The sequence below is a fragment of the Pyrenophora tritici-repentis genome, chromosome 1 (assembly GCF_003171515.1).
Source record: "Pyrenophora tritici-repentis strain M4 chromosome 1, whole genome shotgun sequence".
Classification (NCBI taxonomy): Eukaryota; Fungi; Ascomycota; class Dothideomycetes; order Pleosporales; family Pleosporaceae; genus Pyrenophora; species Pyrenophora tritici-repentis.
Window position 1 is genome coordinate 3680843 of NC_089390.1, and position 22522 is coordinate 3703364.

The 22522-nt window shown below is 51.2% G+C and overlaps 8 protein-coding genes across 8 annotated transcripts; 6 read left to right on the plus strand and 2 right to left on the minus strand.

Moving 5' to 3' along the window:
• Positions 1-1242: 1242 nt before the first annotated feature.
• On the plus strand, positions 1243-3406 carry PtrM4_014530 (SPS1, Serine-threonine protein kinase; the record flags this gene model as incomplete). Its single annotated transcript, XM_001931373.1, has 2 exons — positions 1243-1310; positions 1366-3406. The coding sequence occupies 2 exons, from the start codon at positions 1243-1245 to the stop codon at positions 3404-3406; spliced, it is 2109 nt and encodes a 702-aa protein (XP_001931408.1).
• Positions 3407-3740: 334 nt separating this feature from the next.
• PtrM4_014540 (uncharacterized protein) lies at positions 3741-3965 on the plus strand (the record flags this gene model as incomplete). Its single annotated transcript, XM_066103144.1, has 1 exon — positions 3741-3965. One exon carries the CDS (start codon positions 3741-3743, stop codon positions 3963-3965), a length of 225 nt encoding a protein of 74 aa, XP_065965346.1.
• Positions 3966-6060: 2095 nt separating this feature from the next.
• On the plus strand, positions 6061-7063 carry PtrM4_014550 (uncharacterized protein; the record flags this gene model as incomplete). Its single annotated transcript, XM_066103145.1, has 4 exons — positions 6061-6268; positions 6324-6535; positions 6588-6871; positions 7033-7063. The coding sequence occupies 4 exons, from the start codon at positions 6061-6063 to the stop codon at positions 7061-7063; spliced, it is 735 nt and encodes a 244-aa protein (XP_065965347.1).
• Positions 7064-7463: 400 nt separating this feature from the next.
• Positions 7464-8390, plus strand: PtrM4_014560 (uncharacterized protein; the record flags this gene model as incomplete). The annotated part of the gene is made up of 1 exon (XM_066103146.1): positions 7464-8390. One exon carries the CDS (start codon positions 7464-7466, stop codon positions 8388-8390), a length of 927 nt encoding a protein of 308 aa, XP_065965348.1.
• A 1238-nt stretch (positions 8391-9628) lies between these two features.
• On the minus strand, positions 9629-15002 carry PtrM4_014570 (MdlB, ABC-type multidrug transport system, ATPase and permease component; the record flags this gene model as incomplete). Its single annotated transcript, XM_066103147.1, has 3 exons — positions 9629-10419; positions 10470-14818; positions 14938-15002. The coding sequence occupies 3 exons, from the start codon at positions 15000-15002 to the stop codon at positions 9629-9631; spliced, it is 5205 nt and encodes a 1734-aa protein (XP_065965349.1).
• Positions 15003-17799: 2797 nt separating this feature from the next.
• Positions 17800-19248, plus strand: PtrM4_014580 (Monoamine oxidase; the record flags this gene model as incomplete). Its single annotated transcript, XM_001931376.1, has 1 exon — positions 17800-19248. One exon carries the CDS (start codon positions 17800-17802, stop codon positions 19246-19248), a length of 1449 nt encoding a protein of 482 aa, XP_001931411.1.
• A 126-nt stretch (positions 19249-19374) lies between these two features.
• On the minus strand, positions 19375-20223 carry PtrM4_014590 (NADH-ubiquinone oxidoreductase subunit; the record flags this gene model as incomplete). The annotated part of the gene is made up of 8 exons (XM_066103148.1): positions 19375-19426; positions 19495-19632; positions 19695-19715; positions 19774-19816; positions 19881-19961; positions 20015-20021; positions 20088-20108; positions 20173-20223. 8 exons carry the CDS (start codon positions 20221-20223, stop codon positions 19375-19377), a joined length of 414 nt encoding a protein of 137 aa, XP_065965350.1.
• Positions 20224-20572: 349 nt separating this feature from the next.
• PtrM4_014600 (CDP-diacylglycerol-glycerol-3-phosphate 3-phosphatidyltransferase) lies at positions 20573-21972 on the plus strand (the record flags this gene model as incomplete). Its single annotated transcript, XM_001931378.2, has 2 exons — positions 20573-20716; positions 21001-21972. 2 exons carry the CDS (start codon positions 20573-20575, stop codon positions 21970-21972), a joined length of 1116 nt encoding a protein of 371 aa, XP_001931413.2.
• Positions 21973-22522: the final 550 nt, after the last annotated feature.

The following is a 22522-nucleotide window of genomic DNA, read 5'->3' on the forward strand; positions in this document are numbered from 1 at the left end:
TATAGAGGTGCCGGAAGGGTTTGCCGGGCGTATTGCGTGACGCATTGGTGACACACGAGGGGTACAGGCCGCGAATACGCAGAACGCGAAACGAAGGTTTACTCACGACCCACGCATACCGTCTAGTTAACATCCTGTCTTGTCGTAAGAGGTGTGAGGCGTTCCATCGGTTAAGACACTAGCGTGAACCACATTGCGTCATCGCACACAAGCACAAGGACTGACATCAGTTACAATATCACATCACACAGCAAATACGCAATTGTCGTGAAGCATTTTTGATTCCGTTATCGCATGTCCACATGGCGACGTATCAGTCAAAGGCAAGCCTCCACAAGAGGTAGCGAGCCGGTGTTAGAGTGACCGTCAGATCGCATGTTCAAAGAAACTCCCGAAGAACCCCAATGTGCTTGTTCAGCAATTGACCAGCATCCATCGCGTTCCGCAACCCAGCACAGTCGTCACCCTCGGAAATGGTAGTTGAAGCTCGCGTGTCGCAATCCGCCATTGATGTAACTTGAGGTCGGAATGCGTGTTGGACAAGTTTGGTGCGAGCCGGCCAGAGGGTCGTGCGTAGAAAACGTCGTTCAATGATCGTTATCGTTCAGAGTTGAGGTGGTGGGTACTGAGATTGAGGGGCGAGTAGTTTATTTGCTGAACACATGTTAGAGTCGGTTTCAAGAAATCAACTAGACAGGATAACTTACGAGCGAGCCCTAGTCTTTCTTCTCTTGCGCTTGAGACGTCGAACGCGCTTCTTCCTCCATTTGGCTCTCATCTTGTCGGCGGCTGTCAGGTGCGGTCAGCGGCTGCAATTGCAATCGACGGAGTTGGCAGGAAGCGCAGAGAACCTCAATAAGCACAACCAGTACTTATCAAAGTGTTGCAAGGCACATTGGGCGCCGTGCAGAATAACTTACATTGCTGAAGAGATGAGTGTCGTGGGTGAGGAAGCAAGAGTTCCAGGAGAGCTCACGAAATAACTAGGTGGGTGCGGGGCTCGCTTAACGAAAGTGGCTTGGCGCCTCAGCCTTGGAACGACGCCAAACTCGATACGCGTCGCGTCACCTTCCCTACGTCAACTCTCACTCGCTCATTCTACAACAGTGGTCTTACCGACGACGTCGTGTCGCAGGATGGAAGGGCAGGTCACGGCATATTTACATATTCGAGTCGCTGGCCAAGACGCATATGGTAGACTGAAGATCGTCGAGTCATGATCTCAGACTAACATGTGCAGGCATGCACGGCAGCAGCATTGAAGTGTGCGGGAATGAGCAGTTCTACCTGGGGAGAGATACAGCGCTCTGGTGAGAGCAGTGTACTCCTCGCTGTGATATGAGCTTGTTCTGACCTCGGCACCAGTCGTTATGCCTGGTACGAGGACCTGACTATTTCACGAGTGCATCTACGCATACACTGCATTCTTTACGATCAAGACCCGGATTCCACTATCGCCCCGTTTGTTTATGCGACCGACCTTTCAGCCAATGGTACCTATCTGAAAAGGAGTAATTTGGAATGTACCGCGTCACAAGGTCCCGGTATTCTGATGGGTCGCAATAGCACTTTCCTATTAGATGACAGAGACGAAATCAGTATCTCAGAGACCGTCACATTGATCTACCGATCCAAAAGTCCTTTGCAGCTGATGAGTCTCACGGCCTTGCAAGAAAAAGAGAGGCAGACGTTTGCATCGCGCTTTCTTGTCACTGGCCGTCTCCTCGGCGAGGGCGGGTATGGAAAGGTGCTTGTTGGCATCAACCAGAACACCCAGCGACAACTCGCATGCAAGATCATTCGAATAGACAAACTTTACAACACACTAGCTGTGCAGAACCTGCGCCTGCCCAGTGGCGGACGGCAGGAGCGTGAGCCTCAGACCAAGAAACGATGGCCCACAAGAGTCGCCAGTTGTTTCCGCGAATTTGACATACTCAAAGATCTCACTCATCCGAACACCATTGCTCTGGAAAAAGTTTTCTGGAGCCCAAGCACTATCTATATTTTCCTGGAGCTTGCTACAGGCGGTGACTTGTTCTCTTTCATCAACTTCAAGGGCGGCAAGCTTGATGACACACAGGCGGCGACTGTTGTGCATCAAATCCTCAAAGGTGTTGAGTATCTTCACGGCCAAGGTATCGCACACCGCGACCTTAAGCCTGACAACATTCTAATGACCTCGTTTGAAGAAGATGCTCGTGTCGTCATCAGTGACTTTGGCGCAGCTAGATTTCTACCTGGTGCCAAAACGCCAAGCTCATCGCAGTCCAACAAATACCAGCGAATGTTCTCTGTAGTTGGGACTTTCGAATACACCGCGCCTGAGATCTTCCGGCTGAACCGTGCCATTCCAGCTGACGGTGGTTACTCAAAGAGCGTAGACATGTGGTCTATCGGCTCTATCACGGCTATCCTGTTAACGGGTGATGCTCTCTTTATTGACCGTTCCCATCCCGAGTACCATACGAACCCTAAAGACGTAATTGTTGGTCTCGCAGCCGTCTGTGATCTGAGTGTGCTGGACGAGGACCACCATCCATGTTGGATGACAGTTGGTGGCCTCCCCAAGCATTTCATCAAGAACCTGTTAGTCTTGAAAGAGGAAGACCGGATGACTGCATCAATGGCTCTTGCACATTCCTGGTTCTCCGAGAACACCAAAAAGACGTATGCACGGACAATTGCCGCCTGGAAACCCCCCAAAAAGAACATTCAACTGGTCGAACGCATTACCAGTCCCTTGCCCGCTTCTGGTATATCCAACAAAACATCAAGCCATGTTACAACCTCGCGCCATCTTGGTGACATAGGTTCGCAGATTCGACCCCCCAACACCTCACTGCCGTCTATTATAGAGGATCATGAGCCAGCCCAGTGTGCAAGCCAAGTGAAACTTTCATCAAGCAAAGGCAAAGCTACTACACCGCATCTTCGATCAGGGGGTCAGCTCACCCATCGCGAACTGCAGCTACCTCAAACAGGCGTCATATTCGGAAGCCCTGGGCACCAAATTTCACTTTTGAAGTCAGCCACACCAGGTATGGATGTTGACGATATGGATGACGGCGAAGACTCGGACTGCTCTGGGGAGAGCTTAAATCGGGTTACGAACAATTACTCACAGCGAAGAGAGTACATACGACACTTGCAGCACCAGGAGTATCAGTCGGGGCACGGCTCAATTCAAGTACACCAAACGCCTTTTGATGAATACGTGAATTATGAGGGGCGCAGAGATGAGCACACAGTTGACGAAGTTTACTACCAGGAGGCTCAAGACCCCGAAAACGATTCAGTTTGTGTACAAGAGACGCCCCCGGAGTTGATGCGGAAGCGGGGACGCGCCTATGATCAAGCGCTGCCAGCTTACAAGCGGCGTTTCGCTATTGGTAGTTCGGGATGAATCTCGTTGAACATGCTCACGCAAAGGAAATTAATCTCTCTCACTAGGGGCTTCGATCTAGGATCATGAGCCCCGGCTAACATCCAGGGTCATTGGTATTACATCTAGCAGGTATGGCGCTAGAACGATGCAGATTTGTACATCGTAGTTTTTTACTGGGAAATGACACGTTCACAAAAATAGTGTTCATCCCATTCCGGTGGCTCTACCAGAACTCCTATTCCAAAAAAGACCGCTTTGTCGCATGCGGCATGCCATTAATGTAAGATGTGCAAGAGCAGAATCGCAAGATGGTTCCACACTAAGTGTGCAACCTGGAGTGTGAGTGTGCAGTATGCGTGCAGGAGGCAATGGCGTCAAATACACCGCATACATTTACGTAAACCCAATAGATACAGAATTCGGCATTGCACACATCTCCGTCCACCCCTTTGCATGTTTCAAATACGCCTCCCCCCGATTCGCAAACTCATTCGCCAAGACAATTTCTGCCACACTCTCCAACTACGGATGGTCCAACAACGTGCTCAAACTCAGAAGTACCTTTTCTATCGTATGATTGTGGTGCCAGTCACTCCCCAGCATCTTCCAGCTCACAGCGCCCGTTCTCCCATTCACATTTGGGCGGTAGATTTTGCTTGTGAAGTTTAGTTTTGGTGGCCCTGCGGGATAACTAATCATCGGTGAATTGGACGTGGAAGGCAAAGGTACCGCCTTCGTAGGGCGAGTTTTGCAGGCCTTGGAGAAAACCATGCCAGGTGAAGAGGTCACTGTTGAGGAGGGAGACGGTGTAGTTTGTGTGTGGGGCTTGGCGGAGACTGTGGTAGTTATTCTTTTCCAAGGCGCTTTTTCGTGGGTGTCATTGTTGGCCTGGATCAATAGTCTTCGCAAATGCCTTGTAGAGGATGCATCAAAGCTGTATCCTCTGTGCGTTTGAAGTCGCGACTTTGAGATCGGGAAATCTCCAGGCTGGTCGTGCCGAGTTGCGCTCTGGCATACGTCATGGCGATATCGCGCCTGCTTCCGGAGTTCCTCTATCTTCAGCGCTCTCTCTTCCACTAGAACCATTCATCGTCATCCATCACAAAGAGGCATACATTTTGCAGTCTTCAATTTCTTGTTGCCAAGCCAGAATAGTGTCTATCAGCTCGATTCCCTCTACGTCCCTTCACTCCCAGGGCGCACCTATCCCCACATTACACTTACAGCCAAGAGCTCTGAAGTCGCAATTTAATCTCCCGCTGTCGCAGTTATTGCAAGCCATCACGCGCACCGTCCCAGATCCCTTGCTACTTCAGTTGCTCTCTGCAGGAGGCAGCAAGTTAATCTTACATCTTAATCCCTACCAGGTTGAAAGCGCAGTCCATGCGCCTTTCTATCTTGAGTTTTGTAGTCAGCTTTTGGACTGACCCAGAATCATTCGAGCTTCACAACCGCCGCTTCATCCCGGCCGTCATCCCGGCCGCATGTCGTCCTTTCCTTTTCTGGATTCGGCACATGCACGTCCCACTATCTCTTCCATTACCCTGGGAACTGGGGCTCAGCCCCCTCTACATACATATGCGCCAATGACATGTTTCCTCTTTCCCTCTGGAATATTTGGTTCTTTCTATGTCTACAAAAAAGTGACTCAGCTTTGGGAAAGGTGGCCATGAGTGATCATTAGGGGGATTGGGATCAAACCGAATTACCAACTCGTGAAGCGATCGAGTCGGCGAAGTCGGTGACTGCGACATTCAAATGCATAGTGATTGGGCACACCTTTGGGGTCTTTGATAGGATTGAACTGCTGTGTCCGATACATAACATGTATGTTAAGCGGCCTAATCACATACGGGAATTGCTACAGGCGAGCCAAGCCCCTTTTGAATGTCAGCTTGCGCTTACTTTCTCCCGCATGGAAATCCTCATCAACGCCAGCTTTAAGAAAAATCACGTTGAATACGCTCGATCAACCTTTCATTCAGTAGATCAGGTGAGCGATGGTTTTTCGCATCGGCTGGTACTAGTTCACGAACAGCCTGAACAAACTTTCGGATGGATGGCGATCTTCTGATGTTGTGAGCATTATTGTACAACACGGTATGTGCTGCTATATAGAGATAAAATACAACCACCAAATGACCGTATGTCCCTGATTGATACTTGCGCTTGTGTTTCACTAACCTTTCAGAAAAAGCGGCAAGCTCCACAAGCTGTTCAAAGAGTAAGGATATATCTGGCCTGGCTATCATCGTGTGCATTCCAGCGACAAGAACGTCAATTATCTCTAACTACTTCCAGAAATCACACGCAGTCGGGTCATCGTTACCGCCCTTTGTAGGAATACGATGCCTTCGCGCATACGAGAATGTCGTGTTGGTACAGGGTCGTATTATCCTGGCCATATATTAATCTCGTTACAGCCCTGCTATACGACTCCGACTCCGACGAAAGCTCGTACGTACGGCATATGCCGGGATTTCCGTCAAGGGCAAAACCTCTATGGCCATTGCACAGTGCCTGGTATATCAAGTGCCCATGATACCGCCCTAGCTAGAGAACAAGGCAAGCTTTGGGATCGCCGTTGGTCTCATAAAGCCTATCCACTCGTTACGAACTCTTACAGTCTTTACCTTAATATTGTGTCATTACAATAATACTGCATTACAAAAATGGCTCGCCTCCTCCACGCCGTGGCGTGTCTCTCTTTGGCATCTGGTGCCCTTTCTGCGAGTCTGTCACTGTCAAACTATGCACAACTTCGAGATCGAGCCTCTGGGGCAAGCCCTTGCGCCCAGGTTCGCGATTTGTCTGCGGCTTTCATAGCCGACCCGGCCAATGGTAACTTTTCTCCAACAGTACCGGCAGAATTGGCTTATGGTGAGAGCTTCCTACATTAGCTGCATACAAGACGTCAACTGACTTTCCTTTCCAGAATGTCTCACTTCAGTACCGTTTCGAAAGGACGTTGCCCTCACTTTGGTGGATCAGGTGGTGCTATACTCGAAGTTCGCGAGCACCGTATCCATGGCCAAGAACCCACCCCCTGAGTACCGTCAGAATGTGCAACCACCCTACGATCTTATGGCAGCTCTTGCCAACGTTCGAGGGAAAGTACTATCATCAAGTTATAAGAGTGAGTTCGAGGTAAGCTTTGTCTCCACATTACACCTGTGGTAGATATAAACTAACTTTTCAGTTTTCTATGGGCCTTGTGAACGCCATTCGAGGCATGCATGATGAGTTTTTCTCGTATGTCATGGATATCCACACAGCGTTTCTCTTTTTGCGCACAACTATGATCGTCTCGGTTTCCGTTGATGGCAAGCTCCCGGAAATCTACTCCTGGCATGATTTGGCCGACGAGAAAAACAAGACGGCCAAATACAAGCCTTCTGCTATTACACACATCAATGGTCAACCCGCCACTGCCTTTCTAGAGAAAGAGTCGAAGACTTTGTTTGCCAAGGATCCAGATGCGGCGTACAACAAAATGATGAGCAGTCTGTCTGGTACTCACACAAGTTCATTTGCGATGGCCAAGGGCGCATTTGCTGCGGGTGGAGACCTTGGAACTGACTACCCTGGTCCTACTACTACATACCGATTTGCAAACGGTACGACAACTGTTAAACAAAATCAAGCTATCGTTCTCATCCCCTTCGATGGAGTTAATGATGGAAAAAGCTTGGCCGACCTCTGGTTCCCTCCTCCTCCTCCTCCACAGGATTCAACTCCGCAGAATTCAAGTGAGCAGACTCCAAGTAGGCAGAATTTTCTTCCGTCGGATGACGGACCAGTGAACCGTACCGCAATTGCAGTACCTCCAATTGGCTACCCACCGCCAGAATTCTACCTTGATACTAACGATGCCGGCGGTTACCTTCTCGGTGGTCAATACTCAGATGTTGCTGTACTTGCTATTGGTAGTATTGGTGGCAGAGGTGCGAAGGTGTTTCAAGATGCTATTTTTGATTTCATCACCAAGGTCAAGGCACAGGGAAAGAAGAAGCTCATCATCGACCTCTCTTCCAACACTGGCGGCAACGTCCCATTGGCATACGATCTATACAAGATGCTGTTTCCATCCGGAGACACCTCTGCGTTGGCAGATCGCTTCCGCGCCTTCAACATCACCGAGTTGATGGTGGAGTACTTTTCTGAACTTTCCAACGATTATCCACGTTCTGCAAACAGCGCAAACGACACTGTCGCTTATGTGAACCAGTACTTCTTATCAGATACCTTCAATAAGGATACAGATATGGATATCAACGGAAAGCCATTCAAGACTTGGCAACAGAAGTTTGGCCCAGATCTGCATCAAAATGACGACGCCTTCAGCAGCCTCTTCCGGTGGAATTTCAGCGATCCGGATGTAGCATACTTCTCTGCAAATGCCAGTATCCACGGCTTCGGATCACTGGCAGCCTATGTCCACGCTCAACAGCCATTCAAACCCAGTGATATCATTATCGTCTCGGACGGCCAGGTCGGGGGAGCAACCGCTGTGTTCACTGAGCTCATGCGAAAGCAGGGTGCCAAGTTTGTTTCTATTGGAGGCCGCTCACATCGGGGGAAGATGCAAGTCGTTGGCAATACTGCATCAACAGGCGTGCTCAACGCCGCATACATCTCGGCCACAGCCACGACACTCATGCGTACTCTTTCCGACGATAACGAAGCCGCTCGACTCAACAGAACCGATATGAACCAATTCTATGATACGACCTTGTTCGATCGATTGTCGCCAGGCAACTTTATGGGTGTCCCTTATCGTAATGGGTATCGCGTGAACGACAAGTCAAACATTCCCATACATTTCAAGTATACGCCTGCAGAATGCCGTATGTTCTACACAAAGGCGATGGCTCTAGATATGTCTGCTGTTTGGGAGGCTGTTGCTGACTCTGCCTGGGGCACCAAGTGCCACTGTGTTGATGGTTCTCTTCGGAGTCCAGGCCAGAAATCAAGCCTACTGTCGGATCGTGAGTATCAGTAGAGACGTCGGCTGCTTGACACTTCGGCCCGACTTCGGCCCACCTTGCGCAGAGCTTAGGTATACCTTCGTAGCAGCTATGTTCGTAGACAATCAACAAGAACAATCACCGAACAGAATGCATTACTAGTTATCGTTATTTCCCTTTACGCACTTAGTGCAAAGCCAACCAACACCTACATAAGCGCGAGCTTAATACTGTAGAGTTGGCGCACACCGAAAAGATTCAGGCTTGGAAGAACGGTCCTGTGCCGGGCAACTTCGTCACTGCTATGAATGCAAAGGTGGCTGTCGGGGGTAGACTTCCAAACCTTCAGACCATTGGTGGGCTTTAGAACCAACTACCCGAGGAATCCAGCGAGTCATTCTTTTTTTCGTACCTTGCTTCGTGTGTTGCTTTGTCGACACTGCCGCTACGCCATTCAAGCTGCTTTCTTCGACGGAACCGTCTTTTGGGGGGAGGAAACAGTTGTAATTGTTAGTGTAGGAAATATAAACTTCTTTCGCAAATCCGTTGGACTTACACTCTGTTCTCCTGTCAGAGATTATCCCTTGAAAACTTATCATGAAACGCTCTGCTTCTCTTTACTTGACAACAGTGTAAGCATCGGATAGAATGACAGCTCCGCCACCTGCTCCTCCATTCCCATTCGGCTTCAGCACTTCGTACAAGCAGAAAATCGCCGTTTAAGCGGTATGGTATCCTGCCGTGACCTGTGCCGTAAACGTATACCTATGATCTCAGGCCACTGTCGGCGCCGAACTGTGAGTTGAGGAAGCTGTTGAGGGCATGCAAGGACAGGCAGGGATGGGCCGGGGATCGCTCGCGTTCCAATTGCAATAGGATACAAGGCTATTCAGCTTGCTCTCAGCACGTTTAAAGCGTTGGATTTTTTGGACTTGACTACAATATCGCAGTCTATACCCTAATTACGAACCCAAGACAGAGCCCGGGTCGGTTGTAGCTATATGTACTATTAAGACTACAGTGTACAAGGGAGTGAGGACAGAAGCCGCCCATAAGACTCAGCATGCTATGCCATAACAAGACAAACTCCATTTCGAAGGAAATGACACTGAAATCCCACATTCTTCGATCATGCAAAAGCCGTCTTCGTCATGTACGTTCTTTGATGCAACCATAACTCCTTGCCCACCCTCTATAGCCATACTGTTTTCCTTTCGTTCCACTCATCTTCTCACATGGAGTTTTTCATGTACTAGAGAACGCCAGTCTATTTTTACTCTTCGGTTGGCGAGTGCTTTGTTTCATATGCGGTCTTTGCCGTGCTTGTCAAAGCTTCTAGTTCTCCGCTGGTCTCGCACATGGATCGGAAAGAGCCATCTGCTATGCGGATGAGGTCGTACGGGTGGCCGTATTCCAGAATCTCGCCCTTATCCAAGACGAGAACCTTGTCGTAGTCGATGATTGTTTGGAGACGATGCGCTATCGTAATGGTCGTGTTCTTGATCTGACGGATAGTTTCTTGAATCTTGGCGTCGGTGGCGTAGTCGATGGAAGCGGTGGCTTCATCCATGAGCAAGACCTTGGGGGCCTTGAGGAGGGCTCGTGCGAGGCAGAGAAGTTGTCGTTGACCTTGCGACAGGTTGGATCCCGATTCGGAGACTGGCGAGTTGAGGTTCTTGAATGGGTTCTTGTTGTCCGTCTCCATCGCTGCTGCCGCTGCTGCATCGTCACGGCCCGCGACATGCCCATTAGGCATCACTACGATAGTGTCGTCCTGTGTCTCGCCGCGGTCCCAATCGCACTTTGCCAAGATAGACCCAGGGTTTGTCGTTGCAGCTGAGTAGCTTGAGTTCACTTCGGTCGTCACGGCGCCCGTTGGAGGAATAGGAATCTCGATAGCGCGACGTGGGGTAGCTTCTTCCGTGGGTGTAGCGATACCAGATGTCGGCCGGGATAGAGTCGAGATAAGGTTGACCTCACGGAGCGCAGTATATATCTCCTCATCTGTGAAGATGGAAAAGGGATCGAGGTTGCTTCGAATAGTGCCCGTGAATAGTGTCGGATCTGGAAGTGTTAGTAGCTGCTCGTGTATAGGATGCGGAAAGTATGCTTACCTTGCGGTACCATAACCACATTCTCCCGCAGATCATGGAGGCCGATCAAACCAATGTCGATATCGTCGATCAAAATCTTGCCCTGTTCGGCCTCTAGAGCTCGGAACAATGCAAGCGCCATTGAACTCTTGCCCGCACCTGTTCTTCCAACGACACCCACTTTCTCTCCGGGTAGAATCTTGAACGTCAGGTGCTTCAGTACGAGATCGAAATCGGCCCTGTATCGCGTGCTGTAGTTGATAAACTCCACCGACCCCTTACTCGGCCAGTTGGAGGGCGGCCGGTTTGCAGGGATGACAGATGGTGCTTCCTGGTCGACATCGAGATACTCCTTAACACGCTCGACAGAGTTCATATTTTGCTCGTTGGCAGAGTAGAGTCGGACAAACCACAAAACGTTCTCGGTAAAAGTGACAGCGTAAGTTAGTGCAAGACCAGCGGCGCCTGCATCGATGCGTCCAACGCTTAGCACAACGAAAGCTCCAGAAAAGAATGCTACCATAGCGCCAACAACATCTACTCGGAAGGCGAGCCACCTGTTAGCTGCCCAAAGGTAGATGAAGGGCCGATGTTGGGTGTTGATCTTGTTCAAGTTCTCGCGAATGAAGCGTCGCTCGTCGCCATAGGCTCGGATAGTTGTCATACCGGACAGTGTTTCGCCAAACTGTTGATACAATGGGCTTCGGTGGACAGACTCCAAGCGCTTGAGGTCGCGCGAGGAGTTGATGTAGAAGCGGCCGATGAGGAAGTAGATGATGGATATGAAAAAGGCGGCAATTAAAAATTCAGGTGTAATGACCGAGATAAGAATAACGATCGTAATAATGGAGGCGAAGCAGTGGACGACACCTATGGCGACCGGTGCTACTTCCTGGTCAACAGCCTCGATATCCTTGGAGAACCGGTTCATGAGCTGACCGAGAGGGGTTTGATCGAAGAAGCGGAATTTGGCATGCGTAACTTTCTGGATGAGCCTCTCATGCACGCGTCGGGATGCGGCAAGGGATCCTCCGAAAAGGAAGCCTTCTCGTAGGAAAGTAATCAACATGAAGATCAGTCCAAGCACAGCGTATACGACAAGGAAGTAGACCGAGTTGACGTCCGATTCAGAAGCTCCAAAGGTCGTTTGCATGGGGCTGTAAGAAAATGACTGTTGTTCTTGTTGTGCAAAGAACGGGAAATTCCAGCTGCAAGTGGCGCTATTCAGGCAAGTTCCCATTCCGCTCAGAGTTGGAACATGCGTGACCGGAGACCGATGGTGGCTACCCATCGCAGCATAACCCTTGTCTGCGTATGCGTTTGCCCAAGTGCGAATCCACAAGTTTGTAGAGACCGACGAAATTTGCGCAGCGACGAAGGCAATGGTAGCACCAAGCCAATAGTACCATGGGCCCATAGCCCTCAGGTACATCATAATAATGCTTAGCTTGACACCGCCTTCGGCCTTTGTCTCTTCCTGTGAGTTGCTAGCTGGCATCTTTTTCTTATCCGGTTTGCCGTTGAGGGTGACATTGGCGTCTCCGTTAGTATGGTCGGCTTCGCCGTCTGTTTCTTCGTCCGAGAGAGCTTGGGAAGGAGATTTTGACGTTCCACGGGAGGCGGGCCGCGATTTGGTGAGGTCCTCCGAGAGTTTTCCAGATTTGATGACTTCGTCTGCTGTACCTTGCGCGACAATCCGCCCGTTTTCGAGTGCCACCACAAACTCAGCGTGTGGCAAGCAAAGGCTGACATTGTGCGTGACCAAGATGCAAGTGCGATTAGCCATGAGAGGGCCGTGGAGCGCGTATTGGAAGATCCATTTGGCGGTGTGGGCGTCAACAGCACTGAGAACATCGTCCAGAAGTACATGCCGGGCTTTGCTGTAGAGCGCACGAGCAAGCGAGATGCGTTGCTTCTGGCCTCCGGAAAGGGTCACACCCTTTTCACCTACCACTGTCTCGTCACCAGCGTCAAGAATCTCCAAATCCCTCTTCAAGGAGCATGCGTCAATGACATCGTTGTAGCGTTTCTGGTCCCAATCACTTGCGAACACAATGTTGTCCTTGACAGTACCGTTCACCAGCCAGGCTTGTTGAGCACAGTAGGCTATGCTTTCCGTGAGTCCCGTGTCAGGGTTCGGTGTCAAGTCTTCTCGGCTGGCCCCTCCGGGCAAGTAAACATCGCCCTTGAGCTTTGTCATCTCGCCAAGCAGTCCCATGAGCAGTGAAGTCTTTCCGCAACCAGTAGGTCCCACCACGACGTTCAGTTTGCCGACGTGGAAATTCAGGTTCAGGTCCATGAGTTTGAACGCGTCTGCAGCTGCTTGGTCGGCCATGTCGGTACCACCCCAGCTGAATGTACCATTTTCGAATCCAATGATGGGCTCGCCGTCTTCATCCTTCTTCTCGGTGACAAGTTGCGAGTATTTGTCTGTTTCGGGCTCCAATAGATACTCCTCAATACGGTCGACGGACACTTTCGATTCTTGGACGTGCGCGACCATATCGGCAAGCTGGTCCAGAGGGATTCGAAGAATCTGAAAGAGTGAAAGAGCAGTGAAGGCGACAGATGGGATCAGAGCTTTGTGCTCGACATTCGTGTAGACTAAGAATGACAGAAACGTGATCAATACAGGTGAGCCTGACCAAATAGTGGCAGCTACAGCCCACAGTATGTACCGACGACGGAGATGTTTCAGCTCAACGTAACGCTTCTCATTCACCAAACCAATGAAGCGCTGCTCCCAGGCGAAGAACTTGATAATCCGGATGTTGGTTAGGACCTCGTTGGTCGTATGGATACGCGCATCGGTAGCAGCAAGGATAAGCTTCTGGATCTTGGAAAACTGTCCCGCGACATACATGTTGATCGGGAGTAGAAAGATCATAGTCCCAATACCAGCAATTGAGCTATACCCCAAGATGCGGTAAAGTAGGTAAACGGCTACGACGACTTGAACTGGAGTGTTCGCCCACAGGAAATGTAGATAAGCGCAGATCTCGCTGACCTTGAAGGCATCCACAGCCATGAGGTTGATGATGGCGCCGGTGGTGACCTGAGCATCCGATGCTGGTTTCGCTTCTTCTCCGTCTTTGGCCGTGGTGGCAGCCTTCTTCTTCTTCTTCCCAAAGTTCAAAAAGCGCTTCAATCCTTTGGGCTCGTCTTCCTGCTCCTGTTTTTTCTTTTCTTCGCCCAATACCTTGTCGGTCGTAGCCGCTGCTCTACGCTTGAGTGCCTTTGCGTAGATTTCGCCAATGATGACAGCGCGTAGTCGAATGCAGATCTTGCGACCAAGCCAGAGGGCCTGGCCGTCGGCCAGTGCGGATAAACTACCAGAGACGAAGAGTAAAATGACGTAGAACCAGGCAGCATTTGCAGGTGTAAGGTCGGGCTTCTCAACGTACTCGAGAATAACTTTGAGGAGCAGCGTCGGTGCAAAAGTAAGGAAGCCGGACATGGCAGCCCATCCTGCTTGAATAAGTAGGCCGCGCTTGAAATGCTTGAGCAAGTGGTAGGCTAGGCTCGATGTCTTCTTGACCTGGCGGTAGTTCGCAATGACGGCTGCAGCCTTGTCTTTTGCAGGCAGGTTCCAAACATCGGTAAGCTCATATGTCTTCATGTATCCCGTCCAGACGATAGGATCCACCCAGCTGAACGTGGCGAGCGAGAAGACACTTGCGACAGGTTCACGGGCTGGTGCAATATCCCCTTCATATTCCAATTCTACTGCCTTGTTACCCTTCCTAGAGCATAGCGAGATGAGAAACAGTAGTGAAACGAGAGCGAAGTCGCCGATCATAAGCTTCTGGTGTATGTGCGAGCGAGGGTGTATGATGGCCGATCGAAACAGCAGGACGCTGAAGAGCCACTGGAAGCCGTAGATGAAGGCAGTGTGATACCATAGCATGGGGAAAGAAAATCTACTTGTGCTAGAGAAGAGCAGGCGTAGTGAGGCCAGGGTGGCGATGTAGGCCCATACGGCGACACTAGCAATAGCCGCGATTCTTCCATGACGGCCCCAGACGTTGGTGATGAGGATGGCGACATGGAGCCCTAGCTGGGCCAATACCGCGACTTCCTCGAGTATCACGACCGTAAGCTCCCCGCGGGGCTTGTTCACAGCGATTGTGGACAGTGTGTTTGTGGCGTGGAGGGCGAGATTTTCATTATGATGGATTACGTCGTCGGCATCGTCGTCGTTTGCATCGCCATTGTAGCGAGGGCTCCGGAAAGACCAGATATTGGCCGGGTCATCGAGGGCGCTGTAGGCGTGGTAGTATCTTGATGTTGCGGCGGCCAAGTAGAGCTGGACGAGCAGGTAAAGGACGGAGATGCCGCATACGATAAGAGGGAGTAATGTTTGGAGATAGCTGTAGCGGGTCAGTGACTCAGTTCGGCTTGTTTGTGGTGGCGCATGGCTGGCAGGGCTGCAACGGCATCTAAGACGGGCGTGTCGCATGGCTGCGCATGGCTGAAAAGAAGCACATACTCTTGCTCAAAACATGTGGAAAAGTCGTCTCTGCGCCAGAACGGAGCTTTGCAGTGGGCAAACATGATGCGCACAGTTGTACACAATCTGCCGTGACCTGTCGTGGTGTTTGATTGCCCCCAGCACTCGCGCTCGTTATTGATGGGAGTCGAAGCGCATTGGAATCGGCAAGAGCGACTGAGGAAAAAGTACTGTGCCGGGCCCGAGTAAACAAACAACGGGCAAGGACGTTGGAGCTCCGGAGTCCGGGATCCGGGATTTGGTGTTTTGCGTACAGTAAGGAAGATGCTGCTTGACTTGCCCGTGCTAGTCGCCGCAAGAGCCTTCAATGTTTCCAGATGCCCTGTGCACTGACCTTCACACGCGCAGACGGGAGTAGAGGTGTGATGTAATCAGAAGTAGATCCGACGTACTACCGAGGCACAATCCCATCAGATAAGGAGGGCCTTTAGATAGGACGGCACACAACGTCCCCGCAGTACGACGTATAGGTATAACTACCGTTACCACTGCGACTGTATCGACTGGACAATCTGCTGCGACTGCGACTGCGACTGCGACTGCGACTGCGACTGCGACTGCGGGCTGAGTGCTTGACTCATGAAGGCGCTTTCGTCGACGTCGTGCGGAAAAGGGCGAAAGGGCGCATCCGGGGTGGGCTTGTCACAGGACCGGCCTTTTGTACTCTCAGTGTCCTCGCTCACTCCTCTGCACCTCCACCTCCACCTTCACACGACCATGTCCTGCTCCTGCTCCTGCTCCATTTGTTTGTCAGGTGCCGTAGAATCCCTGGCTTCAGGCCTTCAGGCCCTCCCGCAGCGCATTGAGATGGCGCAAGCCTCTGATTTCCTGCCGCCACCTGTCCGGACAAGGTGGGCAAGTCATCCACCATTGCACTGATCTTAGCACGCTCGTAGTATCGTCGCGAGCGTCGCCGTGCAGCTGCTGTGCATGCAGCCTGCAACGCTGCGTGAGATGCTAATAGCTTGCGTGTGTGCGCTGCTGTTCTAGTCGGTGAGAGGTGTGTACCCAAATGGGTAAATGCTATCGCCGCCATCAGCGGCAAACAAAACAAATATCGCGCCTTCTTTGCTTTCTCTAGCTTGGACAACAAGGAAAGTCAATCTTACCATCCCCCTGTGTTGCTCGCATATTCTCTACCACGCCTCACTTCAACACAAACGTCCTGCAGTTGATCGAGGCGAGCCCGTTGGCAACTGCGCAAGCCTGTGTTGTATCCCTCACACAAATATTGCGCTTTTCAAAGACATAGCGACACAGGGAAACATGTCACCCAGACTATCATCATATCATGTGTCACATCGTTGGCTTCTGCGACTACAGGTTGTAGCAAGTGCTAGCCCTGCACGTGATGTCGGCCTAACACCCGCCGATTCGAGAATCTCATAGGCCTGGTATCCGGAACGGTAGGACCCATACTCTTGGTGACCTTCTAGGAATCCTGTGGCTGTCATGTCAACGACTGTGTGACGGGCAAATGTAGGTCTTCTACCGGTAGATTCGTCCGACGGGTTGCAGGTGTCATTGTCGTAACAGAATTGGGTAAGAGAATCAGAGGTACCGCTAACTTAGCTGCGGAAGTCGGCGGGCTGCGCTCTTGGCCTTTTCCTCAATCCCTATTGAGAAGCTGGCACTATTAGTAGTAGTATGACTACCTAATAGAGCGCTCTCTAAGGCACAACGGTAGTGGTGGTACAGATTCGTATTGTATTGACTAAGGAGCTATTCACACGTTCGTAGATCCGTGTTGCGTGCAGCTGCGTCCAAGCTCCCCGCTAGGACCCACCTGCACGTGTCACCAATCATGTGACTACTCCTCCGCTTGATACCACCAAGTCACTTACGGACTGTATTCTCAACAATCCCTAACTAAATAGGTGCATTCCAAGAAGGCCAAATCTCAATTTACGATGGGAGTCCACTTTCCGATGTATTCCCTTGCCGTCCCACGGTCAGCCTCCTGACCCATTCCATCCGAACTTCGACATGAGCATCTCAACTTCAGCATCTTGTCCCACGCAAGCTACCAAACCCGCCGCCGCACACAATCTGCATGCACAACCTGCATGCCCTGACACTCGTCTTTACATTCGACGATCGATCCAACGCCATATACGCCATATGGTCCGCACCGCCCCCATTGAAGCTGTGGGGACGTCTGACATACGCTAGCGGCATTACTGTGAATTCCAAGCGAAGAGCGCCCGTAATAAGCTATGCACATCGAATGCTGCGCCCCTCCGCCCGCCTGACATGACGGCAAACTTCATAAACGACAGCCTGAGTCAGTTAACAAGCTTTGCACGAAGTTGCCGCGGTTATGGATGGTGCGGATACACGCCTAGTGACATCGTGACAAAACGTAGTACAACCGCCTTGTTTAACTCACCCCATTTGTGGTGCGCGGCTAAACCAAACCCACCAAAATGTGTGCATGTTCTGGTAAACGGCAGCATGTCTCTGAATACCCGCGGCACCAACATGTCAGCATCTCGTATCCCACGCGTGTTTTAATGTGATCTTCTTCAGATTTTCCGTAGTGTATGGATCACCCCTTTGCAACGGCCCGAGTCTGGGGGATGTTCTGGGGCGTGTTGGCACTGGTGGCTTACGTTTGGCATATGTTTGGAGTAATTTTCAGGCGCCGAGCGTCATTACAGCGGTTTGGGGTGGGTTGAAGGCCCTCTGATAAAGGCAAATGTGCGGCGCATCAGTCGGCATCATCACGGCGGATCCAACAGCTATCAGCAAGGACGAGAACATGGCACTGGCACAATATAAAAACGAGAGGATGGTCGTGTTAGCAGATGTACGGCAATACTTTCGTTCACTACCTACACCATGCCTTCTCCACTCTCTACCGTTGTGCTTCTTGCATCCCTTGTTTCTAGCGCCCTATCAGCTCCATCCCAGTATGACTTTAGCAAGATCGATCCCAGCCAGATCATTCAAAGGGATGTCGTTGTCGTTGGAGCCGGCTCCGCTGGTCTCCACGCTGCTATCAACCTGATAGACCACAACAAAACCGTCATGGTCATCGAAATGAAGTCACGCGTGGGTGGACACTTTGAGACCGCCAGAGACCCCATCAGCGGCCGCAGTGCCGAGGCTGGTGTAGTTATCCTCCACAACGAGCCACAAGTGAAGCAATTTTTCGGCCGTTTCAACGTCCCGTTGAGGAACATTTCCCTCAACGACCTTGGTCCCAGCAGCAGGCCCGTGGACCTCAGGACCGGCCAGCTCATTCCCGCCGGAGCCATCCAACAGCCTTCTCAACAGGCTCAGGCTCAGGCATTCCAGAAATTAGCTGCTTTTCTGGCCCAGTACCCGGAGCTTGACAGGGGACTGTTCGTTAAGGAGCCCGTCGCTCCTGAGCTACTCATGCCCATGGGTCAGTTGATCCCGAAACTTGGCCTCGAGCCAATTGCCAACACCCTAGCTGGACTTGTTTCGAACAACGGCGATTTCCTCAACACCCCAGTCATTCAGGTTACTCGTATAGTCGGTCTGAGCCTTCTCCAGACCATTGCCGGCGGTAGCTTCCTCACCAGCGCAAAGAATGACAACAGCGAGCTTACGGACAAGGCTGGCGCAGAGTTGGCTGCTAAGAAGAGTTTGCTTCTCAGCTCAAAGGTCGTTCACACCAGGCGCCAAAAGCATGGTGTCCAGCTTGTTGTCCAGACCCCCAACGGTATCAAGTACATCTGCGCCAAGAAGCTCCTCATGGCCGTCCCTCCGCGTGTCGAGGCTCTCCAGGCCTTCGATCTCCGCCAGAATGAGAAGGACATCTTCAACAAGCTCATCGCTACCGGTTACTACGCGGCCATCCTCAACAATACCGGTCTCCCGGCTGGCCAGAGTTACGCCAACGTCTCACCTGAGAAGCCTTACGGTATCCCTGATCTCCCTACTACCTTTACGATCAGCGCCAACCCCATCCCCGGCACTTTTACCGCTTTTTACGGCACGTCTGCCAGTAGGTCTGCCTACGCCGTCTCTGACGACTATGTCAAGAGCCAGATGATCGCCAGCATCAAGAAGCTCCAGGCCGCCAACCCGCAGACAGCCAACCAGACGCAGCCTGATTTCTTTTACTATACCGCACACCCTCCTTACGCGATCCAGGCCAAGCCGGAAGACATTCAGGCGGGCATCTACAGGAAAATGTATGACCTTCAGGGACAGGACAGCTGCTTCTGGACCGGTGCTGCATTCAGGGCCGAGGACAGCAGCAATATCTGGCGCTTCAACTTGGAGGTTGTCCTCCCAGCGCTGCTCAAGTCGCTCTAGAGTAGGCAGAAGGGAGGTTCAAGATGAAACGTGGGATGAAGTAACACACAGCCGAGCAAACTGGGACACCATTCGATTCTCTACTCTGATATTTACACATAATTCTTTAGAACAAAGACATTCTTTTCATTGTCTAGCTTTTGCCACTGGTGTCCATGCCGAATACTTGCTCTTGACGCTGTTCTGTAGTTAGAATACGTACTGTTACAAACTTCACATGAGTTCAATAGGGTTCTTTGCGCATACGTGTTGTAGGGCTTGTATCCGGAACGGCTCCACGTGAGCGTCGGCCTGTGTTCCTTTGGCTCCCAAACGCGCACCTGGCGCTGCAGAAGCTTGTCCGCGGCGGGCGACTTGTCCACCATGTATGACATCCAAGCGTGCCTGGAAATGAATAGTCAGATCGTGCATGTCCCAATCTGTCCGATTCAGGGGAGGTAGCGTACCATCCAGGTTCAATCTGGGAGCTGCAAATCAACCCGTCAGCAAGGAATTCTTTTCTCCCAGCCCCAAGGAACAACCTACGGGTCGAACTCATGGTCCTTGTAGTCAACCCAGCGGGTTCGCACTACCGTCTGTCAGATTCGCGCACGCTGGACGGTCTTTTTACGACCCGGTAGATGCTCTCTTACGGGGAAGCTCCTCCTCTAGGTTTTCAAAGTACTTGTTGCCGTACTTGTCCATACCGATCAGAGTTCCGGCTTTGGTATCACCTGTATCTCGTGAGCCCACTTGCCCCCTCTCTATCGCATCAATTCCAGCATACCGATGTTCTAAACGTGCGGGCGACTCGGATCAGTTTCTCTGCGATACGCGGTGAAGGAATTGGGTGAACGTACCGCCATTTGGTGGGCATATTCCTGGGGAAAGCTGGTTAGCACTGCGGGGCCATCTAATTCTCTAGCTGTAACTGCGGCAACTCACTTTGATACCGATGCGGCGCAGGTTGCGCAGAGTTCTCATGAGTGTCGACATTGTGGCGATGATTGTTTGTTCTTGCGACCGGCGTGCTTGCTTACTTCGGAGGTTGTGTGTCGCTGGGGAACGCGCGATTGACGGCTGCCAAGACATAATATCACGCTTTCCCTTATGCTGTGCTAGTGCGCTGTCTATCCTTGTCGCCTGAAGATGTGTGTCGGGTGCATCAACATTGAAAACTTTCGGACCACCGCACTGTGCAAGTCTATCGCGCTCACAGACCAGTCTACACGTCATGATAATACGAGGTTTGTTGAGAACGCAAGCCCCTAAGATTGCGGGAAGGAGGTTCGCCATCCATATCTCAAGCCGCTCGTTGAGAAGATACTCGACTGCGAATTCAACCATGGCTGCTTCAACGCCTCAGAGTCAGGCGTCTATGCTGGCGACGATAACGTCGGATCTGGATAGGATTGCGCCGAGATTTGAGATGAGGCCTGAGCAAATTGAGATTATCCAGACGCCGGCTGAGTTTTATGAGACGTTAAAGGTAGGTTCTTTCTTTACAGTCCTCTTTTCGCTCCAAACTCATACAATATTCCTTTACTTCCGGATGTTTCCCTCGATTCTTCTTACTCTCTACAAATCATCATCTCATTTCCTTTACTTCAATCATCATATTTCATACACCGCCTCTCCGGGATGGATGCCATCCATGAGTTTTCTTGTCAGGCGGAAGCCCTGTACCCGGCCCAACCCCTGAACCCCATCAACATCTTCACCTTAATGTGAGCGTCAATAAAAGTTACAAGAAACAGTACTAACAGATTTCAGTCCAAAATCTCAAAAGCCAAATACCGAATTTACCTTAGCACCCTCTACATCGGCAAAACCGAGCACGAGCTAATCTCCACAATCCGTACTGCTCTCCATGATAACCCCAACTTGCACGTGTCTTTCCTTACAGACGCCTTACGAGGAACACGGGAAACACCGGACCCCTGCAGCGCATCCCTCATGAGCCCTTTGATCTCGGAATTCGGTCCAGGTCGTGTAGAAGTACGCTTGTACCACACGCCCAATCTAACGGGTCTGCGCAAGTCGTATATCCCCAAGCGCATCAACGAAGGCTGGGGTCTGCAGCACATGAAGCTCTATGGTGTCGACGATGAGATCATCATGAGCGGGGCGAACCTAAGCGAAGATTACTTTACGAATAGACAAGATCGATACCATTTATTCCGGTCGAAGGAACTAACCGACTACTTTGCTAAAATTCACGATGGCGTCGCGAAGCTCAGTTTCGACGTGCAGCCAAGCAACAAAGAAGGCAGCGGAGGCTACATGATGGACTGGCCAAAATCAAATGTCGCGCCCTCTCCCCTCGATTCACCATCAAAATACAAAGATGCTGCAGCAAAACATCTCGCTCCTCTCCTGACACCTGCAAACTCCCCCACGACCCCATCCTCACCATCACCATCACCATCAACAACAGCAATCTACCCCATTCTCTCCCTCGTCCCCCTCATCCCCACCTCAACTGAACTCCCCGCTCTTACAAGCATCCTAACCCACCTAACCACACCTCCCTTCCAAAATTCCTCCTGGACCTTCACCGCCGGCTACTTCAACATGACGCCTTCCTTCCGTCGCCTACTCCTATCCACTCGCCCCCGCCACCGGCACCGTGCTCACCGCCCACCCGCATGCAAATGGCTTCTACGGCAGCAAAGGCGTCAGCGGCATGTTACCAGCCGCATACACACACCTCGCCAAATCATTCCTGCGAAGAGTCAAGTATGAGGGCTTGAGCGAGAACGTGGTGCTGAAGGAGTGGAAGAAGGGTATGGTGGGCGAGAAGGATGGGTGGACATATCATGCAAAGGGGCTTTGGGTTACTTTTCCCTCGTCCGCTTCCTCCTCCTCTTCAACAACACCACCGCCACCGTCCTCGGCTCCTGGGGAGAAGGCATCTCAAGACCCCAGTTTGGCAGTCATCGGCTCCTCGAATTACACAAAACGCGCGTACCGACTCGATCTAGAAGCCAACGTCGTCATTGCTACCACAGACCCTGGCCTGAGGAGACGGTTGGCACAAGAGGTGGAGTGGTTGGGGAAATATGCACGGGCTGTTGATGAGAAGGTTTTTGAGACACCGGAGCGGAAAGTTGGACTTGATGTGAGGTTGGCTATGTGGGCTGTTCGTGTGCTTGGGGGGTGCTTTGTAGATGAACGTTTTTTGGGTGGACAATGGTGACTTGTGTTATAGATGTATATCTCCTACCAAAATATTAGAATTGATATGATATTAACGTGTATCATCAAAATTTCCTGTTCGATCTTGTATTTCTGT